This window comes from Micrasema longulum, unplaced genomic scaffold, assembly GCF_059751315.1.
Source record: "Micrasema longulum isolate JH-2025_06_02 unplaced genomic scaffold, ASM5975131v1 h1tg000673l, whole genome shotgun sequence".
In the NCBI taxonomy this organism is placed as follows: domain Eukaryota; kingdom Metazoa; phylum Arthropoda; class Insecta; order Trichoptera; family Brachycentridae; genus Micrasema; species Micrasema longulum.
Window position 1 is genome coordinate 104 of NW_028277869.1, and position 21,707 is coordinate 21,810.

Below are 21,707 nucleotides of genomic sequence, written 5' to 3' on the forward strand. Positions count from 1 at the left end.
AGGAGGGGAGTTCGTTTGATGCGAGGAAGGGTAAGGGGGAAGGGGAGGTATATCATTTTGTTCTAACTATCCAAAACACTACTACATAATAATTAAAAATACTTCATATGCACATCAAATGACAAAATATAGATATGATTGTTTTTTTATGGTAGAAAATTCTATAATTCAACAAATTAAATATTTAATATTAGTTATTAATGTGCACGTGTGAAGCAAGACGGATAATCGTTCAAAGATCGCAAAAATGTTGCGTTGAACGTCTAAGAACATATGGAAGCAATAATGTGTATTTATTTATTTATTTTATTAACATAAACGGCAAATCTGCCTTTTACAAATATTTATAATATTAATATATTTGGCTAAATTTTTTTTTTTTCAAAAACATGAATATTAAAAACAAGATATAAAAAAAAAAAATCACACCAAAAATTATACAAGATTTATATTAAAAAATAACCTAAAAATTATACAGCATATTCAGTAGAAAATTTAATTAATAAAACATTCTACAGTAAAACAACAAGAAAATCATAAGTACTGTTTCACACAGCTGGGCAAAGTGAACAAAAAATTGTATATGAAATGCATGAAAAAATAAATATAATTATATTATTATCAAACTTCGGCGTTTTAAAGCATTTTCAGGCGATTGCAGCAATTGTTACACTATACAAACAAAAAACCGATAGTTCTCGTTTATTGCGCATTCCTAATAAATATATTTCTCGGCGAATTTCAAAAGGCAACAAAATTGTATGTTTTATAATACTCGTACATTCAAACCATCCACTGAAGTTGCATTAATGTACTGATTTGATTTGAGAATATTGATTTCTCTTTTCGGATAAATCTAACCCGCATAATTCACAACGAATCTCTTTAAGAACTAGAACATGTGACTTACCTAGGACTCACAATGGACAGACAATTGAAATGGACAAAACACATGGACGGACTCACTAAAGCAATGGCATCACTACATAGCCTCTTCGACAAAATTATGAAGCTGTTATATCAACATATTTGGTCAGTTTATATCAGTTTGGTCTCCTCATTATGTTACCCATACAAAAGTGAAATAACAACAATGCAATTCGGAGTACCTCAGGGATCAATATTAGGACCATTGTTATATATAATATACATTAACGACATAATACACAGTGACATAATGGGAAAAAAAAACAATCTTTGCGGACGACTTAGGAATTTTATATGAAAACAAAAATGACATTGAAACGACTAAAACCATCAACAATGACGTGCAAAAACTATTAGAATGGACAAACAAAAACTTCTTAACACTAAATGCTAAGAAATACAATATAATACATTTCGAAACACAAAAGAAGAACCATAACATGAACATAAAAATAAACAATGAAACTCTTAATGTGACTTACCTAGGACTCACAATGGACAGACAATTAAAATGGACAAAACACATAGACGGACTCACTAAAGTAATGGCATCACTACATAGCCTTTTCTACAAAATTAAAGATTTTATACCGAGAAAGGAAAAAATTATGATGTACGAAGCCTATGTCAAAAGTAAATTGACTTACATGATCGCCTTCTGGGGAACTGGTAACAAGACAGACATAACAAGAATACAAAGACAACAAAATAAAATTCTTAAACTAACATACAACCTACCCTACCTGACCTCTACGACTGAACTGTACAAAAAACACACCAGTTTGACATAAACTACTCGACTAAAATTGAGACCTTAAAAATTGTGCACAAAATAACACTGGGAAACATACAAGACGACGACATAATATTAGTCAAAAATGCTGACATACACAAATATAACACCCGACAACAACAACACTATCATATTGAAAAAGCAAAGACAAACACAGGACAGTCAAAAATACTACATAATGGACTTAAACACTACACCGACCTACCTTACTACTTGAAAACTTTTACTGGAAACAAATTTAAAATCAATCTGAAAAAGCACATGATGACTGAACTAACTAGACTAGACGAGACATAAAATGACTAGACAATATTACATTTCTAATGTAACCGACGGGTTTTTTTAAATTCTAAATAAAAAAAAAATATAAAAAATAATAAAGGTTTCAGCTCCTTTATTTCACAAAAGTCAACAGATGGAAGAATTGAGGAAATGTGGATGTTTAAACATGGGCAGAATGGAACAGCGCGGTAAAGTGGCCAATTTAACCAGCCAATGACAGGTCATAAGCCCTGTGAATGCCTAGACTTCCATATTCCCTTTTCAATAATGTTTGCCCTCTCTGTTGCAATAAATTTAAATATTGTTTATGTATTTAATAAAAGAAATATCTTACGTTTTTTGCAATTCCTCATAAAATCTAGAAAGAAATAACCGGCAGGACAATCACAAATTCCATTTAGTAGCTTGGAGCCAAATCCTATGCAAAATGATTGGTTAGCCGCCTTCATGCCGAGTTCTTGAAGAAAAAAAACAAAGCATTCATTATTGTCTGTACTCGGTGGTGAATAGGGCACTACATAGGTATTGGAGTTAGTTTTCAAAAACATAAAAAATAATTATGGTTTATTAACAAAAATTACAATGTCTCTATCGACTACATACATACGTATATAATAGATTTCTTTGGATTATGTCTAGTCTGCCTAACTAGGTACAACCTGTTTTAAGGTAGACATTTTTATGCAAAAATAAACAATAACATGGTTACCTACTATTTAATTTATTATTAATTTATACAATAAATATACCATTTAGTATTTTATAATGTTTTTTTTAAGTTTTCAGATTTTTCTCTGCCTAAATCCAGTAACCATTTTATTACAAATTTATTTAATTAAATTCGGGTCATAGTTTTGTAATGTTTGGGTAACATATTAAATATTTTGGGGCCCAGAAACCTGACATTTCTCTGCCCGAATTCAGAGTTCGTGGTAGACCCCAAAACCCATCCTTTAGTTTGACTTCTGGTAGTGTGGAAGTGTTCCTTTTGGGATTTGGTAAAATAATTTGTTTTTACAAATATAATTATTCTAGATATATATAATTGCCTTATATCTAATACATCGAATTCCTCAAACAACTTGACGCTGGGGTACCTGAAGGGCTTTTTTAAAATTATTTTTATAATCGAGGTTTTAATATTGATTTATTAGCCTCCCCATCCCATTATGCCATAAGTTATAATTGAGTTACATAATATATTATATAGTTGTTTGAGTTTAATTAGGAATAAGATGTTACGTATTGACTTGAAAATATGGGAATGTTTTCAAATTTTTAGTGTTAAATATTGTATGTGTTCTACAACAACAACAACAAACCATCACGCCGTTTCCCCGTAGGGGTAGGCAGAGAGGATAGAACGCCATAACACTCTATCTTGGCATACAGACCTCGCTTCCTCTACATTCATACATCTTCTTATGCACGCACGCCGATTATTCCTACTTTCGACATGTCCCTCTTCAAGTATTTGATGGACTTGATCGTGCCATGTCTTTCTCGGTCTTCCTCGTTTTCTGCATCCATCAACATTTGCATCGTAGATCCTTTTAGTCGTTCTTTCGCTGTCCATTCGCTCTACATGTCCAAACCAACGCAGCACCCCTTTCTTGATTCTGTCAATAATGCATGTCTCAGCCTTACACACTTCACGGATCTCGACATTTGTGCACCTATCATACATCGTTTTACCACACATTCGCCTGAGGGATCGCATTTCGACAGCATTCAACCTACTTTCATCATTATTTTTCCAATTCCATACTTCGCTCCCATACATTAGAGTTGGAACTAGAACTCCGTTGTGTTCGGTCCATTTAAAATATTTATCTTTAATTATTCCCAAATATTTTATATGGTGTACCGATTCAAGTATTTCGGAGCATATTTTTAATTAGGGGTGTTGTTAAGGCTGTCCCACTGTGGTTTTTCTAAATGTAATGTATTTTGTTTTGTCAATATTTAAAGTTAAGAGATTGTTATCCAGCCACATTTTTATTGTATTGACACCGCTTAGAGCCGCATAATAAGAATCATCCCATCGGTCACTTCTAAAAATGAGAGCAGTGTCATCTGCCACTTTCCATTATATTGGATCCCAAATCAACACAGGGCTGTTGGCCTCATAGAGTTTGGGATACGTTATTCTTGTATTTATGTTTGTATAAAAAATAATATTTAAAAAAATTAAAAAATACCTGCGCCACACAAAAGTTTGTCACCCCTGGGAAAGTACCCCGGAGAGCAGATACACTGCCTGCTAGAGCATACGGCCTGTCCAAGTTCAGCGCAGTCGGAGTCCTTGATGCAAGCGTCACCCTCCTTTATACGAGATACGTCGGAATAAATCTCTCCATCTTCGAAATCATTCGGTAAAGCTGAAATAAATTGAAAAAATATATTTTCTTAACTATTTCATCTGTTTGTGACCCGGCGGAAGAAAAATATTTTTTTCCTTGTGATATTAATTATGTAACTAAATACTTAGGACTATTTATTGACTCCAAATTTTCATGGAGCGACCAATTTGAGCATGTATCATTCATTTTGTTCATTTTGTTCATTTTGTTCATTTGGTTCACTTTGTTCATTTTGTTCATTTTGTTCATTTTGTTCATTTTGTTCATTTTGTTCATTTGGTTCACTTTGTTCATTTTGTTCATTTTGTTCATTTTTTTCATTTTGTTCATTTTGTTCATTTTGTTCATTTTGTTCATTTTGTTCATTTTGTTCCTTTTGTTCATTTTGTTTATTTTTTTTCATTTTGTTTATTTTGTTCATTTTGTTCCTTTTGTTCATTTTGTACATTTTGTTCATTTCGTTCATTTTGTTCATTTTGTTCCTTTGTTCATTGTGTTCATTTTGTTCACTTAGTTCATTTTGTTTATTTTGTTTATTTTGTTTATTTTGTTGACTTTATTTTTTTAAACATAAACGGCAAATATGCATTTTACAAACATTTATAATATGTACATATTTGGCTTACTATATATATATTTTTAAAAAAAAACATGAATTTCCTTATACCCAACAAGATTTATAAAAAAAAATAAACTAAAAATTATACAAGATTTATATTTTAAAAAATAATCCAAAAAATATACAGCATATTCAGTAGAAATTTTAAATAATAAAACATTCTACAGTAAAACAACGAGAAAATCATAAGTACTGTTTCACACAGCTAGGCAAAGTGAACAAAAAAGTGTATATATTATGAAATGCATGAATAAATTAATATCATTTGCAAAATACTAAGGAGTTAATAAGAGGGAAAATATTAAAATTAGACAACTTAGAAATCTTAGAAATTAAAAAAGTGATTTATAATAAGAAAACAATAATTAATAACCAAATAAACAATATTTCATTTAGTCCTCTCCTGTCTTACTTCGAAAATAATGATATCAAATTACCACCCGTGTAAGGGAAAACCACTTGATTTATTGGGTCCACGTGTAGTATTTAGTAAACATGATAGAAATAAAATAAAAAGGAATCAATTCATTAGTTACGTAAACCTTGACAAAGAAGCTTGTTTGCTTTGAAACCGGTAGGTGAAAAATAAAAATTAGTGGTTAAAAAACAAAGTTGTTTTATTTATTTTATTATAATGAATAACCACAAAGTTAGTGCTTCAAATATAAACTTTATACTAAGGAGTTATTTATACAAAAAAGTTAAAATTAAATAACAATTACTATGGCGACTGGTTTTCTTTACATTTGGCTCGCCAGTCGCTGCCGCCGGCTAAATGCAATAAATACCATCATAAATAAATAAAAACATCAGTTTTGGAATATTTTCCATATTTACACCGGTGAAATTCAAATATGTGATTGCGCAGCAGGATCATACGTCGCGAAACGTAAATATTTTGACATTTAATATTAGGTGTTCACGGATGTTCCATTGTGATCGCGAATACGTTAAACAACCATGGTGAGAAATTGTTATCACGTCGCCTTTTAGCACGTCGATAGTTTTTTTATTTTTTTATTTTTATTTTCTTTTATTCAGGAAACATACAGTACAGTTACAAAGTTTAATATTTTACACAATTAGACTTAATTCTAATGGACCAGTGAAATTTCCATATTATAAAGCAATTATATGTAAGGTTAGTTATGAAAGTATAAAAAAGAGAAGGAAAAAGAAAAACACAAATGAAAGTTGTTTAAAAATTAAAATTTAAGTGAAAAAAAGATATTTTAAAGTTTGTAGTTTGTAGTGAGTATTTGTGATTGCGCTACTGGGAGTATAATATGTACTTTCTGTAGTATACTTTTTATTAATAATATGTATATTTTTTTTAATTGAACAAAAATTCTGGACAAGTGTTTTAGATTCGCTAGCCAAACTAAAAATCAAATGAATTGCAAATTGTAATGAATCGGAGTTCAGTTCATCATCCAGAAACCATAAATATACAGCGTGACAAGTTCGACAACTTTACTTCTAGAAATGGTTGTGTTAATTAGCCTCCACTGTCCTGTGATTTGACGCAACTGGATTATTTCCTATTTCATATTCCGAAAATAATTTTAATTTTGCCGAGGAAGGCTGAGAAATGTATTTTATTTATGTAATTTTATTTTCACAGAAACATTCAGTCGACAATGATATAATAACTTAAAAAAGATACAGTTCAAAGACCGACCAGCGAAGTTTCTATCGAAGCTATTAAAATATCACCCAAATTCATCGATTAGTTTATTTGTTGTAGTCGTTTGAAGAAAACAACTTTTGTGTTTCTTGAAAAATGGAAGAAAGCGAATTTCGTGCAGTGATTAAACACCATTATTTGAAAGGGAAAACAGCAAAAAAGACAAAAAAAAAAGCTCGAGAAACATTACAGTAAGTCTTTTCTATCAGGTTACACGATAAAATATTGTATTGCTGAATTTAAACGCGGCCGAACAAGCACTGCAACAATACCATCAACAGGAAGGCCAAAAGAGGTGGTTACTGAAGAAAATATCAAGAAAATCCTCCATATAGTTATGAACGATCGCCGAGTGAAGTTGCGTGAGATTGTTGAAATGGTAAAAATCTCATATGAACGTGTGTTCAACATTTTGCATGAACATTTGCATATGAAAAAGCTATCTACAAGATGGGTGCCGCGTTTGCTCAGTGTCGAACAAAAACGAGTTCGAGAGACCATTTCACAGCAGTGTTTGGACATGATTAAGCGTAATCCTGTTGATTTTTGGCGTCGATTAATAACTGTCAATAAAACGTGGGTGCACCACTATACACTTGAAACCAAAAATCAATCGAAACAATGGGTGGAAGCTGGTGGAAGTGCTCCGAAGAAGGCAAAGGCAGTGAAATCAGCTGGCAAGGTTATGGCTACTGTATTTTGGGATGCACTCGGAATATTGCTCATCGATTATTTTGAAAAAGGATTCACAATCACTGGAAAGTATTATCGCGCATTATTGGACCAATTGAATGATGCAATCAAGGAAAAACGACCACATTTAAAAAAGAAAAAGTGATCTTTCTTCGAGACAATGCACCGGTTCACACAGCATTAGATACGATGCTAAAATTAAGTGAAATACACTTCGAATTGGTTGATCATCCACCTTATAGTCCAGATTAAGCTCCTAGTGACTTTTTCCTGTTTTCAAAATTTAAAAATGGCTCGCTGGAAAAATATTCAGCTCAAACGAAGAAGTGATTACCGAAACTAACGCGTATTTTGAGAGGTTCCCGAAATCGTATTATTCAGATGGTATAAAAAAGTTGGAATATCGTCTTTCTAAGTGTGTCGAAATAAAAGGAGGCTATGTTGAAAAATAAATAGTTTTTGAAAAAAAAAAAGTTTTTTTCCTACTTAGGTAGCTTCATTTTCAATCCGCCCTCGTACATCAGACATTCTAGAGACTATTTTTTGCAAATCATCGTTGCTGCTTGCTAACAGAACTTAATTAGTAGAAATGTTAATAAAAAAACCTACTCACAAGCTGTAACAGTTGTTGCATCCGGATTAGTGCAAATTAATTTGTTGATGTCACAAACAGCTTTCGGGACAGTTGGAATTTGGCAGTCGTCGTTAAGAACGCACGAGTCTCCTATTTCTGGAAGGAAAAAATAAAAATATTTATATTTCATTTTATTTAAATATTTTTTTTAAAGAAACAAACAGTCGACAATGATAAAATATATATATTTTTAAAAATGCACTTAAAAGACAGACCAGCGAAATTTCTAAATAAAAATCACACATATTATTAAATTGTGTTACAACAAAAGGATGTGTTAATGTGTATTTGTATGAGAGTACGTGTAGATGTGTGTTTATGTGTATTAGTGTAGGAGTAAATGTTCAGGAGTGTGCATCATTAAATAATAAGTGGGATCGTATCGCAGCCAGAAATAATAAGTCTTTATTTATCTTTAAATAAATTAAGTCGTATGTATATCAGTGAACTACTTAAACGAATTAAAAAGGTATAAACATATTTATTAGATTAAGGAATATTTTTAAAATCAACCATTTAAACATAGCTTATTACTCAATTGTACAATATGGTTTTGTAGGATGGGGTGGTGCCAGTGGCGAATGGTGATTTTATTTACAGGTAAGCTTAAAAAAATATCGTATAATTTGTACCTTCATAGGAGGTACATAATATAATGTAAGTAAAATATACTTTAAATTGATATTTTTCTGTGGTTCTGTGTGATACAACAACTCTCATCCAAAAATCAACTCAAACGATGTAATTTCATGATATAATATATTATATAGATATATTATCCATTACTTTAATATATAATTCATTAAAAAATAATAAAAAATACCATTATGAATTTAGTCGATATTAGGTTATCAATTGAAATGTCAACTGGCCGCGTTGTAATAGTGCTAAAAACGGCCACTTGTAGCGCTATATATCCTGCAATATGACGCATGAAAGTAATTATGGTCTTATGTCAAAAGTACCATCTCAAAAAAAAATAGTCCATAAGAAACAATGTTTGAAATACTGTTTTCCAAATCAAGAATCTTCAAATAATTTGTGTAATCTGCAAGTTTATCTAGGAGAAAAAACCAGCACTGGGGTTAATACATTCAAAATATAGTATACTTATTTGTATGAAAAAATAAGCTGGAATAATCGGCTAGTTTCTTGGCTCACCGCAGGCGCTGGGTGCGCTTTATTAAAATTTATATTTATATTAGGATAAAAATACAAACGGTGGAAATGTTTTAAAATAAATGGAAATTTTTTATTTGTTTTTCTGTAAAAAAAGTAACAGTAAAACATTATTATAGTTAGTCAAATATAATGGTAAGCTGTGCATAATCGCTTCTATACACGGTTCGCCCCTGGGTGGTGCAGGCGCCAATATATTAAACCATCTTAAAATAGTACACAGATTAATTATTAAAGTAATTTTAAAGAAACCCTCAATATTCGATACGGAAAGTCTATTTAAAATAATTATGGTAGACACTCTTTATAAAATAAATTCTTTTATACAAATATATAAAAAGAAAAAAATTTAAATGAATAAGTCACTCAGATACCAACATAATATTAAAATTCCTAAAATCCATACAAGTCATGGTCAAAATATCTTTGTCTTCAAAGGTGTAAAAAAATATAACAATCTTCCTAATGAACTAAAAACTATTATAAATAATATATCAATAAATAAATTTAAAGTTAATCTAAAGAAAGTTTTTGAACTCGTGTAAAAACAACATTAAATTTTAATTAGTATGAATGTATCATTGTTTTATGTTTTTTTCTTTTTCATGTACTCGTATTTAAAATTATATAAACTCTTAAATAAACAACTAAAACAGTATCAAACAGGTCCAAAAGAAGTTTAAAAATTGAAAAATGGTTTTCAGGCGTTGCCTAGTATGTGAAACAATTCAGTCAGATGAATCTCTTCACAACAATAAAGGTTTCAGCTCTTTGACTTCACTAAAATCAACAGATGGAAGAATTGAAGAAATATGCATGTTCAAATATAGGCAAAATAGTGAATGTTACACAGTGTGTAAAGTGGCCACTTAAACCAGCCAATGACAGGTCATAAGCCCTGTTTGCCTGCCCTTGTTTGGCAGATTGGCTGTAAGTGCAAAGCGTTTCATTGTTTTCATAATCTAGGTATTTTAAAAATGTTCGTTGAACATTTTCAATCCTTTACTAACAATCCCCCAATTAATTTACACGACAAATACACTTACTTTCGCAGGCTTACAGAACCAACCAAAAACAGGCATGTGTAATTGATCATAAGTGGAGCAAAAATTATTCTTCAATGTTTCCAAATGTTTTGTAATGGCATTCACAAGAGCATCCAAAGCAATATACTATCGTTATCTCATGGACGGAGTGAGGCTTGAAAGGGCTTCAACGTCCAGAGATCTCGGGGTGTTGTTTGATGCTCAGTTATCTTTTAATCTTCATATGGTTAATCCATGTAATGACTCCCTTAAAATGCTCGGTTTTGTTCTTAGAAATGCCAAGATCTTTTCTAACACTCAGATTATGAGGACATTGTGTAATTCCTCGGTAAGAAGTCGTTTGGAGTTGAGTTCCATTATTTGGTCGCCACGTGAGGCTCGATACTCTTTGATGGTGGAGAGAGTGCAGAGATAATTTCTGCGCTATCTGTACCTAAAAGAGTGTGGATATTATCCTCGGCTCTTCCCAACCTACTTTTTACTGGGGATGCTAGGCTATCAGTCATTATGGAGGAGGAGGGACGTTCATTTGGGTGTTCACTTTTTCCAGGTGATCGGTGGTCGCATACATAACTCAGAAATTCTGATGGATGTAGGTCTGTTCGTATCTGATAACTATCTTCGACAAAGACAGCGTCGATTGTTTTATCTACCACGATGCAGAACCAACCTGTTGATGGTTATATATATAGTTGGATAATTTATATAGCGCCATTTTTGTGAAAATCACCTCAAGGGCGCTGTACAATTAATAAATATCCCAGTACGTCTTGCAGCTACAGAGCGCATGGACGGTTGGGATTCTAGTTCCTTTTTTTTCAATTAAGATCAATCAAAAATTATAACAGATAGGAGCTAGATTACAGGACGTCTTGCAGCTACAGAGCGCATAGACAGTTAGAAATTTAGCCACTAATTGTACATTTTAAAAATTGACAAGTAAATTTAGTGTATTAATGATACTAAAAAAAAAAAAATATGAATAATAAAAAAAAGTAAGATTACAATACGTCTTGCAGCTACTAAGCGCATAGACGATTGGAATTCTAGACCTCATTTACAAAATTTAGGTATTTTAAAGTTAATATATGAAAGCTTGATAACCAATCATCGTGCAGCTACAAAGCGCATGGACGAGTGGAATTCTAGCAAAGTTAGAATGATATCAATACATTTACAAAAAATAGAGCATAGTAGTAAGTGTGTCAAGTGTTCATGCCAAGAAGTAAGCAATAAAAAACTAAATAAATAAAGCACTGTTTCAACTCCATGGTTAACAAAGGCAGATAGATGTCCGAAGAGAATCTTTTGTAGACAGTAGGTAGATACCGTCGCCATGTGGCCCACTGGCTGCTGGAGAATTTCTGGAAACGCCAGTTGGTAGAGCAATCTTGCTACTTAATCGCATCGCCTCGGATGTCGACATATTTCAAGACAGTGAGCCTTCCCTTAGGAAAGCACTTTCTAACTTTTAATTTTTCTTTTTAACATAACTTTCTACTGTAATTTGTGATCTTTTAATGTATTTAGAATGAATTGGGTCTTTTTTCCGTAATGTTCTAAATATCTGAATAAATAAATGAAATGAAATGAAACTTACTGCTAGAGATCTTTCTGCACGCTCCTCTTTCCCTGAAGTAATGGTTGTCTGCACACGCACAAAAGCCAGATTTGCAGGCCAAAGACAACGGCATCAGAGCGTCATAGCACTGCCCACTGGATACGCAAGGTTCTCCGAACTTGGCTGCCGGCCAGCACCTTCCTCGCAGATAACGAAAGCCCGCCTTGCAAGCGCAGACATCTGTAATTAAATCATTCAATAAAAAAAGATATTTAAATAACTGTATTTATTTATTTATTCTTATTTTTTGCTTTCAAACTATAATTAATAATAAAAATAATGTGACTTCACTGGGGTTTCCCGTGCCGAGGACACTAAGCAATATACTTTTTTTTTAAATTACATTTTACAATAAACAAAGAAGACTTACTTAAAAAAACGAAAATAATTAACAAATATAGTATATCTTTATTATTTATATTACAAAACACACAATGGAAATAACAGAAACCAAACATAAGCCATACACTTGTGGAGCAGTTGATTCACAGTTGATGGAGAATACCTTAAATAAGGGAATATGGAAGTCTAGGTCCTTATTTAAGGTATTCTCCATCCCTGTTGTAATTTGTTGATCTTAATAACTCCAGAGGGGGTGAAATCCAGTTTTTGTCTACGAACATTTGGACAAACTCAAATATTGTAAAGAAGACTTGCTTAAAAAACAGAGATAATCAACAAATATTCAGACAGTTTTAAAAACAAGGCATTTATGTACATCTATATTATTTATACTACAAAACACACAATGAAAATAACAAAACCAAACATAAGCTATACACTTGTGGAGCATTTGATTCAATATTGGTATGGACGAAAGGGACAATCCATTTTACTTCAACCTAGCTCCTTTATCCATTTTTTAATAGCCTTTTTAAACATCTTCTCGTTACTAATTGTTTTAATAGATAGTGGAAGTAGGTTATAGATTTTAGTTGAATAATACTCAAAATCCCTTTGTCCGAAAGTGGTTTTAGTTTGTATTTGTTTAAGTTGTCTATGTGTTGAGGATCTAGTAATTATAGTTGTATATAAATTACCTTAAATTAAAACTATTACTCGACGGCAAAAAGGAAAAAAAGGAAAGAGGAAAGGAAGAGAGATGAAGGAAGAGAAAGGAGATGTTTCTTCAGACTTGATTCAAACAGAGATACTGTAGTAACATCTTGAATGGTGAATGGGAGATGATTCCACAGTGGAGCCACATGGACACTATATGAGTTAGAGAACAGCGTTTTGTACAGCAATACAGTCTCCATGCACCATCTCTAAAGGTTTAATGTAATTTTGGACGGTTTCGCCCCAGCCAATTATTATCTACAAAACGTTTGAATTTCTTACTTGTTTCATTATGGCACGTGTACCCAGTAGCTAGGTGCTGGCATTGTATGTCTTTATCACAGGGGGAATTCAAATATGGAGCAGCTGAAAAAAAATAGATACAATTAAAAAGAGTAGGTTTTTTCACATTTCCATTCTCGAAGATAAAATGCCATATCACTCTGTTTTAGCATCTAGACCTCGCTTTTTCTGCTTTCATAGTTTATAGTTCATTCAGGTTATAAATTAATTTGTATAAAATTTCTTAATATTGTTCTTTATTTACTATTTTTTTTCTCATGTATCTCTATGATAATGTATAAACTCATATGTATGTATAATGTATATGTATGTGTGTATGTTTTCATAAGTAAATTTATTAAATATTTTTCTACGTACCCTATACCTATGTTGGTACATTTCTTGATTTTTACTTATTTTTGTATCTTTCAGCTTTTCTTATGTTATCTTTAATTTTAACTAAATTTACATACTTATGTTTCACTGCTGCACTTGAATGTAATTTTTTTGCCTCCTCTTTCACAGTAGTAGCCGCTCGATTGTGGAATAATCTACCAACTAATGTTAGAGACGCCCCTTCTTTATTTACATTTAAGTCGAGATTGAAATGTCACTATCTAAATATTTGAATTGTTCCTTTATCCTTCTTCTTTCCTTCCCATCCCCTCTCTTCATAGTAAAGTGTTATTTTTTTTTTTTTATACATATATTTATTTTTGTTAATCTTTGCTTTTAATTTTTGTATAAAATTGTAAGATTCAATATGTCCATGTATTTATAATTTTCTCAAACTGAACGGTTTGGGTAGGTAGGAAGAAATTGCCTTAAGGCAATATGCCCGCCCTTATATGTATATTTATTGTATATGTATATAAAGTGTCAATAAATAAATAAATAAATAAATAATTTCTAATATATGTAAAAGCCCGTAGGGCGTGTAAATAAATAAATAAATAAATTATTGAAAATAAATTATTAAGCCGTAGGTCTCCTTATGTGTTTTTTTTCTAATGTCTGAATTTCAGAATATACCGTCTTATACTAGCGGTAACACGATGTTACATCACCGCGCGCAAGGGGATTATTTACCACAGTCTTTCTAGAGTTAACCAAACGATTACTTACATAGCATGCAGCCCGTCCTTTCCTCATCAACTTGCAGTCCTTTGGGGCACATACAGCGTCCGTCTACGCACTCCCCATCATCAAGACCGATGCAATCGCTGGTGACGTCACAAGACCACTGCCCGCGGACTGAAAACGTAAGAATTCTTATTATCATTTATAATACACTACCCTTTAGGGAGAATTGAGTTAACCAACTATTTTTTGACCAGTCGGCTTTTTGACTGGCTGGAAGGTACTGCTTTTAGCAATAAGTCCGCCAAAGTACTAACTCATTCTACTTGAAATTTGGGTTGTATGTTCCTGATAATTACATAAGACAGCGCCAGCATATATTGTTTCATTTCCTTCAATTCTTTCATCTGTTGGCGTTGGTGAAGTTAAAGAGCTGAAACCTTTATTTGTACGGGTGAGATTCATCTAATTGAATTATTTCACCAACGCCTGAAAATATTCCATTTTTGTACTTCTTCTTGGACCAGGTGGATTTATCAACAATTTTTTGAGTTTGTCCAATTTTTGTAGACAAGGGCTTGATTCAAATCCCTAGGAAGCTGTTAAATCAACATATTTGGTCAGTTTGTATCAGTTTGGTCTCCTCATTATGTTACCCATACAAAAGCGAAATAACAACAATGCAATTCGGAGTACCTCAGGGATCAATATTAGGACCATTGTTCTATATAGTATACAGTAACGACATAATACACAGTGACATAATGGGAAAAAAAACAATCTATGCGGACGACTTAGGAATTTTATATGAAAACATAAATGACATTGAAACGACTAAAACCATCAACAATGACGTGCAAAAACTATTAGAATGGACAAACAAAAACTTCTTAACACTAAATGCCAAGAAATGCAATATAATACATTTCCAAACACAAAAGAAGAACCATAACATGAACATAAAAATAAACAATGAAACTCGTAAAGAACTAGAACATGTGACTTACCTAGGACTCACAATGGACAGACAATTGAAATGGACAAAACACATAGACGGACTCACTAAAGTAATGGCATCACTACATAGCCTCTTCTACAAAATTAAAGATTTTATACCAAGAAAGAATAAAAATATGATGTACGAAGCCTATGTCAAAAGTAAATTGAGTTACATGATCGCCTTCTGGGGAACTGGCAACAAGACAAACATAACAAGAATACAAAGACAACAAAATAAAATTCTTAAACTAACATACAACCTACCCTACCTGACCTCTACGACTGAACTGTACAAAAAAACACACCAGTTTGACATATACTACTTGACTAAAATTGAGACCTTAAAAATTGTGCGCAAAATAACACTGGTAACATACAAGACGACGACATAATATTAGTCAAAAATGCTGACATACACAAATATAACACCAGACAACAACAACACTATCATATTGAAAAAGCAAAGACAAACACAGGACAGTCAAAAATACTACATAATGGACTTAAACGCTACAACGACTTACCTTGCTACTTGAAAACTTTTACTGGGGACAAATTTAAAATCAATCTGAAAAAGCACATGATGACTGAACTAACTAGACTAGACGAGACATAAAATGACTAGACAATACTAAATTTCTAATGTAACCTTAACGGGTTTTTTAAAATTGTAAATAATTTATTTTTTAAATATTTAAAAAAACAGTATGGAGAAGGTCCAACACAAGTTTTTGAGATTTATAAATTTCAAATTAAACATTCCGATTGAAGAGCTAAACTATAAATGTTTAATGATGCAGTCAAAATTAATATATATTTATGATACGAGTAGAACGGAAACTTAGATTTATTTAATTTACCTTTATACCAATTTAAATCTTTACTTTTTAATCACTTCTTTTCTAACTTATAAAAATGTACTAAGTGTTCTACTTGTTCGACTGTTTATGCTATGATACATCGCCTCTGTTACTTAAATACTTTTGATATTTAAACCCTTTATTTATTGTTAATTTGCTGCACACCTATGTTTTAATTTCTTATTTATTTATTATTTCCTAATTTTCTGCTGATTTTATTTCATGTATGGACTGAGATGGACCTCATATGCATTTTCAAAATACTTAATGCTTTAAGTGATGTCCCATCTCTGTTGCGATCAATTTCTTTTCATGTTCCAAACCGCGTCACCAGAAGTCAAAATCTGCTATTTATTAAATCTTCTAAGAGCAACTTTGGTTTTTATGCCCCAATGTCCAGAATTTGTAGATTAGTCAATTCATCACACGACTTGGAATTTTTTGGGATCTATCCCATCTATCTATCTATCTATCTTCCGGCTTTTCGTAGATCTCTTCGCGACTAAACAGCGTGGGATGAAGTTGGATTGGCATGGTTTAGCTCAAAGTTTTTGGTCTTTCGTTTTTTTTAATATATTGTATACAATTATTGTTTTGCCCTTGTTTGTCTTTGCTAAATAGTTTTATGTTCTTTTTGTTCAGTTTCTTGCATTTATGTTTCTTCATGTAACTGTTGTAATTGACTTAGGCCGTATATATATAATAAATAAAATAATAAATGTATCTTTATTTATTAAACTATGTTCATGTGTTTTGTTTCATTATAATTGTTTTTCAATATTATTTTATACTTTGTCAAAGGCGTAAACCGTCGAAATAAATAAATTATCTAATTAAGAAGTTTTGATGTATCACGACTTGGAATTTTTTGGAATAGATCTTCCGGCTTTTCGTAGATCTCTTCGTATATAATAATTAAATAAATAAATATAATAATTCATAATTTATTGTTTAATTTTTCTTTGTTATTTCCTTATTTTCTGCTGATTTTACTTCATGTATTTATATTTTTTATACCATGTACAGGTGTTTTGTTTTATTATAATTATTTTTCAATATTATTTTATACTTTGTCAAAGGCGTAAGCCGTCGAAATAAATAAATAAAATAAAAAAATATTAGAACAGATAGTCATAAGCCCTGTGGATGCCTAAACTTCTATATTCCCTTTTCTAAAATGTTCTTCATCTCCGTTGTAATATTTTATTTTATTTTATTAATATCGTGGTTTGATATTCCGAAAGGAGTCAAACAGCGATGTGTAATGTCACCATGGTTGTTCAACATATACATCGATAAGTGTATGAAAGAACTGAAAGATTTAAGAATGGGAGCAAAAATGAGTGGTATAACTGTTAACTGTCTTCTGTATGCGGATGATGCCGCGCTTCTTGCTAGCAGCAAAGAAGACCTTCAATTCTTGGTAACAAAAGTCTACGAGGTATGCAAGAAAAGCGATTTGCTTATGAATGTTGATAAATCCAAAGTGATGGTTTTTGAAAGGGATGAAAATATAACTAAATGTGAGATCAGCGTGAGCGGAGATATTCTGAATCAGGTAGAAGAATTTGTGTACCTGGGAAGTATGTTTACTAGGGACGGAAAGGCCGATAAAGATATTGAAAGGAGGGTGAGTGCCGGGAACAGGGTGAACGTTGCACTAAAATCTACTTTGGCAAACAAATGTTTATCGCAGGAGGCTAAACTAGCAGTTCACAACGGAGTTCTAATTCCAACTCTTATGTATGGGAGCGAAGTATGGAATTGGAAAAATAATGATGAAAGTAGGTTGAATGCTGTCGAAATGCGATCTCTCAGGCGAATGTGTATTAAAACGATGTATGATAGGTGCACAAATGTCGAGATCCGTGAAGTGTGTAAGGCTGAGACATGCATTATCGACAGAATCAAGAAAGGGGTGCCGCGTTGGTTCGGACATGTAGAGCGAATGGACAGCGAAAGAACGGCTAAAAGGATCTACGATGCAAATGTTGATGGATGCAGAAAACGAGGAAGACCGAGAAAGACATGGCACGATCAAGTCCATCAAATACTTGAAGATGGAAATGTCAAAAGTAGGAATAATCGGCGTGCGTGCATGAGAAGATGTATTAATGTAGAGGAAGCGAAGTCTGTATGCCAAGATATAGTGTTATGGCGTTCTATCCTCTCTGCCTACCCCTACGGGGAAACGGCGTGATGGTTTGTTGTTGTTGTTATTAATTTTTCACGCCCATAAGGCTTTTACATACATGAAAGTTATATAAAATATAAGTTTATAAACAACAATAAATTAAAAAAATACTATATAAAGCAACAAAAGATAGAACTGTATTTAGAAGTAAAGTTGGTATAAAAAAAAAGAAGATGAGTTTATAAACAACATTTTTTTTTTAAAAACATAATATAAAGAAATAAAAGATACCAACAGTGTTAAGAAGTATAGTTGGTATAAAAATAAAAATAAAAAGATGAGTGTATTAACAACATAAATTTAAAAAAATATCAACAGATCCCTAGATGGTTGAATCCAGTTTTTGTCTACAAAAATTGTATAAACTCAAAAAATTGTTGATACCTAAAAAAAAGGAATAAAAAAGAATAAACAATTAAATTGTTTTACCTTGCGTTATCATTAATCCGAAAACACATAACAAAAATAATTTGCACATTGTCAAAATTAATTAAAAACTTAAATCACATTAATTACAACCAAAATTCTTGTTCCAATAGCAACTATATTGTGCGAGTGGAAATATATTATTAATTATTTTCTGAATGCCATAAGCTCACAAAATATTTTAAATCATTGTTTAAGAACATTATTAATACTAAAATGATAACACAGGTGTTCAACTATGATAAAAATAACACGCTGATACCTCGCAGTTTCCCCGTAGGGACAGGTAGAGAGGATAGAACGCCATATCACTCTGTCTTCGCATTCTTTACATTGACCCACCTCTCATGCACGCGCGCCGATTATTCCTACTCTTGGCATGTCCATTTTTAACTTTTCGTTGGATTTGATCTAACAAGTCTTTCTCGGTCTTCCTCGTTTTCTGCATCCTTCGACATTCGCATCGTAAATCTTTTTAGCCGTTCTTTTGCTGTCCATTCGCTCTACACGTCCGAACCGACGCAGCGCCCCTTCCTTGAATTTGTCGATAATGCTTGTATCAGCCTTATATTTACTCTTTAAAAGTGACAAAAAAATTGTACCACCGAGCATATTTTGTTTATATTTTTATCAATCAGAGGTGGCCAGTTTTTTTCTTAAAAGCCTTTTTAAAATATGAGAGAAAAATAAGTTAATTTTGAAGTCGAATAAAATTCTGACATAACTGTCAGTTTTGAATCCAAACGGCTAGAGATTCATAGATGATGTTGCTAGATGCTGTCTTATTAACATATAATAGTACCATTTAGCCGTGGTGTAGTGGTCAGTGCATTAGCTTACCATGCAAGAGGTCTCGGGTTCGATTACCGACATGGTTGACATGAAATATTTATTTTTAAAAAGTGTTTTTATACTAGAATATTTCATAGTCCCTGGACTGGTACCTAAAGCGTAAGATTGAGCATCTTATATTCACGGGACAAAAAAAATGTGATCAAGATACGCTGCAATTGGAGTACCAATGAATTACCATATGCACCATTAGGTGCAAAAAGGGAATGATGATGACGATTTAGTCGTAAAAACATTGCCACTAAAAAAAATATAAAGTTGTTATATTTTTCCACCTGTTTTACTATCGAGATGTCAAAAGAGCTGGCTTTGTAATACCCCGGTAAAGTAATACCGCCGAAAGTTAAGCATACCGTCTTGGTAATTGTCAAAAGTATTACCCACCCCGAATGGATTTTTGTTCGATTTCATACTTAAACATCATAGAATTAAAAATATTCCAGAAGGAGCTTAGAATCATATTTGAATACATCGGCCTGTGTCTAAAGAACCCCCCACTTTGCCCCACTTTCACCGCGCGCATGCGCGAAGTCACCGCGTAATCTTGCCAGATCGCAAAAAGTATAATCACAACACGAATGTAATTGATTTTTTTAAAAAGCGATTTGTTAATTTTTTTAAAATTGTATTGTACTCGCGGAAACATTGGTTATCACAACAAAATCGATAAGTAAAGGGTCATTTAATAAGAATAATTTTAATAATGAACTTTGAACTTAAAAAATATAATAAAATTTATTTTGGATAAAACCGAAATGTTTATGTCATGTTAAATAATATATGATCTTTGAAAGATAACGTCGGTCAAATGTCCACCACGGCGTTGTTTGATGAACAAAGTAGCATAAAAAAATTAACTCCTCTGGCAACACTAACAAAATGTCCATTTTGTTTTCTTTGACAATCTGACAGATGGTAAAATAATTCAATTTTTAAGTAATGCATTTGCTACTTAAAAATGCATTTGCTAATTACACATGTAATGTGATCACATCCCGTTTCTTTAAAATCCCAGTAGTATCTCTACAATTTAAAACGACACAACACGGCATAGCTGAATTCAAATCGGGAGTTGCGTACTGAGCGACGTCTACAAAGAAACTAATAGGTCACAACTTCTTCAAGAGTAGTTTAGTCGCCTTCTGTTTGATGCGCGTATGCGGCTTCTGGACTATTTTTAATTCTATGCTTAGAATAGTATCCTTCGACGGCCTGAACACTTAGAAAATATTCTTAAAATATTGTTAATAGTTTTGGGTCTAAATGTGTTATAGGTTTGATAATAATTCGGTCGTAGTCGAGATAAGATAAAAATATCGATAATTTTACACCTGTTAGCAATTAATCATCAATAAATTTATCAATATTTTGATTTGTACAAATTTTTGTAGACAAGCATTGGATTCCACCCCCCAGGAAATTAAAATGAAAACTGAAAAGTCGATTAAATATTTGGGAGTAGCGTTAGACTGTAAACTTAAATGGACTGATCATTAACAAATTACAACAGGGATGGAGAATACCTTAAATAAGGGAATATGGAAGTCAAGGCGTTTACAGGGCTTATGAACTGTCATTGGCTGGTTTAAGTGGCCACTTTACACACTGTGTAACATTCACCATTTTGCCTATGTTTGAACATTCACTAAAATCAACAAATGGATCAATTGAAGAAATATGGATGTTCAAACATTACTTCATTACAAACCGGAATTTGACAGTAGATGTCAACCATGGGGTATGCGCTGTAGCAAATCATTGGCAGACATGTGATTTTGGAGATCTATTCATTACTACTACTACTTTTACTACCATCACACCATTTCCCCGTAGGGGTAGGCAGATAGAATGTACCGCCACACACGTCTATTCTGGCATACAATCCTAGCCTCTTCCACATTCATACATCTTGTCATACATGCCCTTCGGTTCTGTCTGCTTTTGACATGACCAGACTTAGGATTTTAATTTATCCGATCACGCCACGTCTTCCTCGGTCGTCCTCGTCTCACGTTGCCGTTCATTTTCGCCATTTATACTTGTTTTACTATTCTTTCGTCGGCCATTCGTTCCACGTGACCAAACCTTTCTTAATATTATCAATTATACTT

The 21,707-nt window shown here is 32.3% G+C and overlaps 1 protein-coding gene across 1 annotated transcript; it reads right to left on the bottom strand.

The window, feature by feature from the left end:
- Nucleotides 1-2,336: 2,336 nt before the first annotated feature.
- On the bottom strand, nt 2,337-18,937 carry LOC148279762 (uncharacterized; the record flags this gene model as incomplete). Its single annotated transcript, XM_088229430.1, has 7 exons — nt 18,748-18,937; nt 14,311-14,439; nt 13,186-13,269; nt 11,824-12,024; nt 7,978-8,094; nt 4,204-4,383; nt 2,337-2,459 (listed from the first exon to the last, which is right to left on the bottom strand). Coding segments are annotated over exons 1-7 (883 nt in total), but the record flags the coding sequence as incomplete, so codon positions are not given.
- Nucleotides 18,938-21,707: the final 2,770 nt, after the last annotated feature.